The sequence below is a fragment of the Chanodichthys erythropterus genome, chromosome 3 (assembly GCF_024489055.1).
Source record: "Chanodichthys erythropterus isolate Z2021 chromosome 3, ASM2448905v1, whole genome shotgun sequence".
Taxonomy (NCBI): domain Eukaryota; kingdom Metazoa; phylum Chordata; class Actinopteri; order Cypriniformes; family Xenocyprididae; genus Chanodichthys; species Chanodichthys erythropterus.
In genome coordinates, this window is record NC_090223.1 from 41,959,741 (window position 1) to 41,968,011 (window position 8,271).

General features: G+C 35.0%; 1 protein-coding gene across 1 annotated transcript; it reads right to left on the minus strand.

The window, feature by feature from the left end:
- Positions 1 to 286: 286 nt before the first annotated feature.
- Positions 287 to 8,045, minus strand: LOC137012442 (C-type lectin domain family 4 member E-like). Its single transcript, XM_067375663.1, has 8 exons — positions 7,944 to 8,045; positions 2,485 to 2,676; positions 1,863 to 1,967; positions 1,722 to 1,784; positions 1,561 to 1,596; positions 1,190 to 1,326; positions 772 to 896; positions 287 to 658 (listed from the first exon to the last, which is right to left on the minus strand). The coding sequence occupies exons 2-8, from the start codon at positions 2,549 to 2,551 to the stop codon at positions 508 to 510; spliced, it is 684 nt and encodes a 227-aa protein (XP_067231764.1). The 5' UTR covers positions 2,552 to 2,676; positions 7,944 to 8,045; the 3' UTR covers positions 287 to 507.
- Positions 8,046 to 8,271: the final 226 nt, after the last annotated feature.

Below are 8,271 nucleotides of genomic sequence, written 5' to 3' on the forward strand. Positions count from 1 at the left end.
TAGTATATTATTCTTCCCTATATAGCATACTCCTCATATTTTGATTTAGTAGAACCTGAAGTGTCATTAAAAGCAAACATTGTGCAGATATGCCCTCCCTTTTGGCCACTACTGTATATTGCAAGTCCTTTTACTTCTTGAAGAGCATTGGCTAATCCACCAGGGGGCAGAAGCCTCTAAAATAGAATGTTATAAAGAGCCTTCAGAAAGATTAAAAATGACATTTGGCTTACACATTATAAGCACACATATTCACATAGTGCTGTATCCATTGTACATATCCATGTTTTTTTTTTTTTTTTTTTTTTTAATTCATGCTGTAAAGAAAGTGCATAATATTTTAAAGGCAATGACGTACAATTGGCCAGTGCTGTTAACAATAATTACAAAATAAAGAATACAAATGTATTATTTATAAAGAGCTACACAGATTATACACTGTAATACATATTATATAATACACATAAACAGGGATATTGAAAGTCATTAACGATACTTTAGTATTGATCAATAACATGGAATTTCACAAATGCTTCTTTCCTTTTTCAAACAAGAAATATCTCCCCATTTTTCTCCTCTTAAATATCCATTTAATACAGCACAGTCTTCACCGAAGGGATCACTTGTATCATGATCGTCAGGAGGGAAAATCCACCATCTGACAGGACAAAATAAGAGTATAAAAAATGTCAAAAATCCATATGACACTTAAATAACTTCTAACAAAGGCCATTCAAAGCACATCAAATTTTGAAACAAAATGGTACTTACGAGAGGTTGTTGTTTAAGGGGGTGTTGTCCACCCATAGCCACGTCCCCTCAGTCTGGCGGTCAGTCAGACCAATCCAGTGTAGCACCAATGCATTAGAAGTGTTTATTTGCTGAGCAAGAAATTCCTAAAAAAAAAAAAAAGAAAAGACATAGGGCTGAAATATGATTTTTAGTATGGATAAAATGCAAATATGACATTTAGATTGTACAATGCAACCAAAGTAAAGTATAATGAGCAACTGAGTGTTTCATGCGGTTATGGTTTTTAGACCTATGCATCTTCTCGTTCAGAGTGGTTTCACGCTGTCTCAAGCCAAAATATACCCACTCCTATAGGTTTCTATGATATTTTGGTGCCTACAATAGATTTGACTCAACAAAACCACTAATTATTTAAATTCTTTTTCTTTATATATACCTGTTCCTCAGTGCTGTTGATGATGACCAGGTCTCCGCCCAGATCCTGACAGCGTTCTCTGCTGCTGTTCCAGTCTTTTGTATTATTGGAGAAAACATAGAATCTGCCCTTGTCCTGGACCCACCTCTCAGGCAAACCTGAAGTGACAGTTTATTCTGTGTTTATTGAGGTTTTTTTTAATTTGTGCATTAAATTCACATTGAATAACAGAATTATTAATTGTCCAATTTAAAGAAACATACAAACATGCATATCCGTAACATGAAAAATATGCTGTATATTAACTTGAACATACATAGAGAAAACATACAGAAGCACACAGAATGATTATAAGGCCCTGAAATATGCTGAATAGCGGTAATATGACATACCTTTGTAAGTACAGGAGAGTGATGGCCTGTTAACTTCTGAGGTTGTGTTGTAGTATAAAAAAAGAAATGTTTAAAAAGTCACTCAGTGAATTTAAATGATAAATGAATTAGATATTAAATACTCTGATTAATAATAGAATATGAAAATGTGTTTTACAAACCTAGGTTTGAGTTATTAGTCACTGGCTCACATCCCATTAACTGATTTGTGTCATTGGTGTAATCTGTGAAGCATAAAATAGTATTGAGAAACTGATACACAGTGCAAACACAACTGATATATAAAACATGAGGTTACTCACAGAGGTAAGCCAACACTGCATTCACCAGCAGAGACAGAAAGAGGAGAACAGAGAGAAGAACCACCATACAGACACCATGTCTCTTATCACTGACACACTCCTTCTCTGATAAATAAAATACATTATAAGTAGAGAAATTAATGCTTTGAAATAAATTATTAACCATATCAATAGTTCTCTGAAGCATTTTCTGTCAGGCAGATCACAGGTTATTTTGGGCAACCAAACACTCTTAAATCTCATTCTCAAAAGGGGATCCCACAGGGTCATGTCATGAGCCCGCTGAAATAATCACTGTTAAACACAACTCCAGCTTCAACTCCTTCATAAAGCTTGCTAAGAATGAGTTAAAATGATTGGAAAGCAATATTCAATTTACATCATATACAAGATTTTTAGTATTGAATTCTTTCACATTCTAAAATGTGAATGATGTTGAGTGTTTAACATGAAGAGAGAGATAGTCAATCAAATAATAATATAAAAAAACTGTACACTGTATATAAAATTACATATATAAATAATACCAAGATATTAATCTTGTGTAATGGCTGAAACATGTATCTGATTACCCTGGATTATATTAAATATAAATTAGGGTGAAATAGAAAAAAGTACTTACGTTGGTCTTTCTCTGCTGGTCTTGAATTGTGATGTTGGAAAGTGTTTATGTAAATATTTTCAGGCATTTTGTTGCTATTTCTGATTTTCAAATAGAGAACTGCTCTGATTGGACTCGGTATTTGAGAGATTCAGCTGCCACACTTTCCTTTCATCATTTCCTGTTGTCATTTCCTATTAGGTTATTATGTGTCTGGGATATACAAATCAATTTAGGATTAGTTTTTATTTATCTGTAGTTTTATTTTCCTTTTCTCTAACACCATTATCAGAGTTAACATCAGTTTATCAATGACTCATACAGTTTGTCTATGTGATATAGAACTGATTATACACACGCGCACACACACACACACACACACACACACACACACACACACACACACACACGCACACGTCTGGTTTAGGGACTCTCCATAGACATAATGGTTTTTATACTGTACAAACTGTATATTCTATCCCCCTATACTACCCCTACCCCTAAACCTAACCATCACAGAAAACTGTCAGTTTTACATTAAAAAAAAAATAAAAATAAAAAATCATTCTGTATGATTTAGAAGCTTGTTTCTCCATGGGACCTAAATTTAGGCCCCACTGTGACACGAGTTCCCATGAGTCAGTGTGCATTCAGGTTGAAGTCCCCATTCAGCAGTGGTGTAATGTAACGAAGTAATAATACTTCGTTACAGTACTTAAGTATTTTTTGGGAGAATCTGTACTTTACTTGAGTTTTTATATTTCTGTCAACTTTTACTTTTACTCCACTACATTTCCTAAATAAATTATATACTTTTACTCCGATACATTTTCCCAAAGCATTTTCGTTACTTACTACAAAATAAAGTCGGAAGAACACAGAATGCAAGCAAACATGTGCAAACAAGTGCTCGCACAACCGCGGTTGATTTAAAGGGATAGTTCACCCAAAAATGAAAATTTGATGTTTATCAGCTTACCCCCAGTGCATCCAAGATGTAGGTGACATTTTTTCTTCAGTCGATCACAAATGATGATTTTTAACTGCAACCGCTGCCGTCTGTCATTCAAATCATTGCAGTAGATGGGAACTTCATCTATAAGAGTGAATAAACCTTGCTTAGACAAATCCAAATGAAACCCTGTGGCTCGTGACGACACATTAATGTCCTAAGACACGAAACGATCGGTTTGTGAGAGAAACCGAACAGTATTTATATCATTTTTTACCTCTAATACACCACTATGTCCAACTCCGTTCAGCTTCCTGCTAGTAAGTTCAAAAAACGCGTTCTGAAGACGGAAGTGATCTGACCTCACTCACCGGAAGCTGAACGGAGTTGGACATAGTGGTGTATTAGAGGTAAAAAATGATATAAATACTGTTCGGTTTCTCTCACAAACCGATCGTTTCGCGTCTCAGGACATTAATGTGTCGTCACGAGCCGCAGGGTTTCATTTGGATTTGTCTAAGCAAGGTTTATTCACTCTTATAGATGAAGTTCCCATCTACTGCAATGATTTGAATGACAGACGGCAGCGGTTGCAGTTAAAAATCATCATTTGTGATCGACTGAACTAAAAATGTCACCTACATCTTTGATGCACTGGGGGTAAACAGATAAATATCAAATTTTCATTTTTGGGTGAACTATCCCCTTAATTTTCCGGGTTGCGTCCATTGCTGGAGCGGCTGAGAAGAGTGCGCTGTCATTACCATAGACAGTAAAAGAAATGGACACAGCGACCCCATTGGAACTCAATTGAGTCAAGTGAAGCCCATTTTTAGCGATTTTTAGCACTTCCTTTTCTGACGCGCAGACTCACACTAAGCTTGATGACGTCAGCAACCTGTCTAACAGCTGTAAATCTTCTAGTAGCTGTGCGTGCAAACTGCCATCGTTAATCTTGCAGAGACGGCGAGCTTGGGCGGGGAGTTCTTCAGCGTGAGTGAGCAGGAGTAAGTATTCTGATTAATTATTTTGTATAGTATTTTAAAATGTAACGCCAGTACGCCATATTAAGATAATCTCCCTGATTGCCTGCGAGCTTCTCCTCCTGTCTGTACGGTAATTTCTCTGCTGTGCGACAGAGAGTCGAGTGGTTATGACGCAATCGTTAGCTTATTTTTACAAAAACTGTTTCTACGGGGCCATAATGTAACATAGAAGGTAATGGAGCCCTTTATACATTGTCGTGTATCTTTGGAAATAAATAATGGACAAATGGAGTCTTTAAACACCTCAGATGTAAAGTTATTCACTGTCAAAGTGACGCCAAAATGAATGGGAGTCAATGGGGATGCTAACGCAAGTGAAGTTCTGCTACAAGATGGCGGCACCCGGCCGACTTCAACTTCCGGTCGACTTCCTTGGGCACTGGTCATAGACCTTTTTCACAAGAATCGGAAATCACGTGACGCAGGGTAAAGTTAGTTCCGCTATGCGTCTACGGCTATTACATTGATATGCTCTTTTCTCAAATATCGCTTCTTACCTTTTCTGTTTTGTCTGTTTTCCAAATAGCTTTTGTATAATCTACAAATCAATTATTTTCTACTTGTTTGTAGCTTATACAGCCACTCAGACCGTTGATCGAATTTACCGGAAGATGGATTTATATCACCAGCTGTCATACAGCAAAGGCTATGCAGCTACGCATTCAGCAATTTCCCAGATCGTATTACGTACTACGAACATTTATATAATTTAGTAATTAAAAAAATTAACTCCCAATATATACTTTAATGTGGGATATAAAGTCGTGAGATACATAATATTGTCGTGAGTTTAATAGCTACGTTTTAAAAAAATATATAGCATGTCTCATATGGCATCACATCCCACATTGCAAGCATATGTTATAATTAATCCTGATCGATTAAAATGATTAAACTAAGACATAATTTCCAAAACCACACTGTACACAACTATCAGTCTTTGCATGTTGCAATAGCACAACAATGCTGCGCATAATACACACTTTAAGATGATGATGACAGGAAAATGAGTGAGAGATGACTGAAGTGTTTATATCCAGAAATATCATGGTGCGAGCAGTCCTGCTTCACGAATCAGAGGATCAGGCTTGTGTGATAAGGGATCTGCCAGTCGATTTTCCCCAGCACGTCGCTAAAAACACTCTATACATCTCAGTATGTGCATACTATCCACCCTAAATAGTACTGAATATTAATAATGTCACATAGTATGCACGTTTAGACACAGACACTGTCTTTACAGCACATGGAGCGCGATAATGCACAGCCGCGCCAAACATACACGAAGAATATAACCAGTTTAACCGCCATCACTTCAAATTATTTATTAAATTTAGCTCTTAATGCGAGCTCTGTAGTCTCACCAATAATTCACCAAGACCGTTCAAACATTTTCAAGACATTTAATTCGTAAAACGACTTTGATTCCCGAACTGGTTCTGATCGAGGCTATCTATCACTGTAACCGGAAAATCTTTTACACTGCGTGGCTCATTCCGGAAGCCAAAAACCCGGAAGTGTGAAAAAGGTCTATTACGAGCATAGATTATGAGACATTACGAGAGCGGCCTCTAGAGGCGAAATAAAAACTATCACTGATGCCTCGTATGGTTTCTTTTGACACGTGATGTGAGGCTGCGCGCTGCACAGAGCGGGTCACTTCAAAACGATTTAAAACGGACAACAAAACGGTATTTTATACAGTGTACACTACAGTACATGTTTTCATATCACTATAAAGTAATTAGTTTGTTGACTAGATGCTGCATTAGTGGAGAACAGTATGTTTGTCGTCGAGGCTGACATTAGTAGTAACCTCAAGCGGTTAAAACAATGTGACAAAAAAAAAAAAATAAAATAAAAAAAAAATACACCAACTGTTTAATGTCAAGATTGTTACCATTCATTTGCATTAGTTTATAACTATTTGTTCGCTGTTATGCATTCATTATCCGGCGAAGTTGCATATTTAAACTGTATTCTCATACAGCGACAGAAGCTTAACAAATCAGAAATGTAGCCTATTCAATTTCAGTTTTTATCGGCACTGTAACACATATTTTGATTAGATAATCATCAATTTTTCTAAAATAGAGCCAAATAATGTGTGAAAGTACACATATAATAGACCCATGCTATGCCTTTGTGTGTAAAGATGGAAATTTTTAAGCATGACTGTTTGGATTTATATGAAATAGTAACATTTTACAATAAGAGTACATTTGTAACATTAAATAAGGTTAATAAAAGTATTGTTCATTTTTAATTTCATCATTTACATTTTAACATTTTAAAGTTGTCTCTTGCATTAGTTATAATGCGCTATAAATTAACATGAACGAATCATCAATGTATAATTAATATATTAGTATTTTTATGTATAAAAATTACAATGAACCTTTAGCCAATTTAAAGAAACAAAATGTAATAGAGTTAAAACTGAACACAATCTTGCTGCTCAAACTGTGTATAGAACAATTTTTAATATTTTTTTGCTCCTTTTGTATTTTACATTTACTTGTACTTTTACTTTCAATACTTAAGTACATTTAATATCAAAAAAATACTTTTCATACTTAAGTACAAAAAATATCACATACTTTAAAACGTTTACTCAAGTAACATTCTAAACAGCAGCTTTAACTTCTACCAAAGTCATTTTCTGGCTAGATATCTATACTTTTACTTAAGTACTTTATACACCACTGCCATATGGATAGAAAAACGTACACACACATACACTGGTTTGTTAGACAGGTAGTGCGTTTTAATATATAAAAAAAAAAAAAAAATTCTAGAATTAAGAAACTACTAAAAAAAATACTAGCTTGCCACCACTTACAGAGTAAAATGCAAGAGAACAAATTGCCACACAAATTGCCACACATTGTGGACAGAAAATGAAATTTTCTGTCCATAATTATGCAATTTTAATTCGTTTGTGGTATTTTGTAAACCAACGTGAATGTCCAACAATGTTTCGTTTGAGCAGAAAATAAGGGACTTATGAAATAATAATGCCAAATCAGCAACACTTTGAAACAGTCACAAGACATTTAACACACTGGCTAATGAGATCCTAATAAACTCAAATGATACTCTTTTGCAAGATTCTTGCAAACTGTGTCAGCACCATGCAAACCACCCTTGAGTAAATGACATTTGAGTAACCAGTATATTGGAAACTAGGGAGATTTTGTATCACTTTCCTATATTTATTTACCACAAATTAAAGCCGTTTTGAAAACTGCAACCTACAAACTACATTTATAAATCTAAGATATTCTAAAGAAAGAGTAAAATAAGACTCTATGAATAAATATGGCATTTTACTATTTTTATGAGATTTCTAAAAATCAACAGTGCCTACTGCTGAAAAAGCACCAATATACATAAACACATAACTCACACTTTATGTTACATGTATTCTACCTGTACATACTATGCACTTACTATATTAATTACAAAGACCTGAATCTAACCTTAATCCATGTAGATATCTTCTCTGCACTTTCTTGGGTAAGTACACTGTGAATAAAATGAGCCTGGTTTCTCCTTTTGCTACTGTCACCTTTAGCAAAACTTGAACTGAATTGATCTGGATGATGACACCACTGTTTTCTGTAGAGCTGCTTTATAGCTGCATTGACTTTTGACAATTTTTACAACATTGACATGAATCAACATTTAACTGACTTGAGATGAATAACAATATTAGTCTTTTGTAGAGCTGCATATACATTGCACTGCATAAATGAGTACACCCCCTCTGAAACTTCTGAAAGACAGCAATTGCTCAATTACTTAGCA

What these genes read in the sequence shown, in the direction of transcription:
- LOC137012442 (XM_067375663.1), bottom strand. Translation starts at nt 2,551, where the DNA reads ATGCCTGAAAATATTTACATAAACACTTTCCAACATCACAATTCAAGA. An exon ending in GACTAATAACTCAAACCTAG is followed by an intron (nt 1,597 to 1,721) that starts GTTTGTAAAACA and finishes ACACAACCTCAG; the next exon opens with AAGTTAACAGGCCATCACTC. An exon ending in ACTCTCCTGTACTTACAAAG is followed by an intron (nt 1,327 to 1,560) that starts GTATGTCATATT and finishes CTGTCACTTCAG; the next exon opens with GTTTGCCTGAGAGGTGGGTC.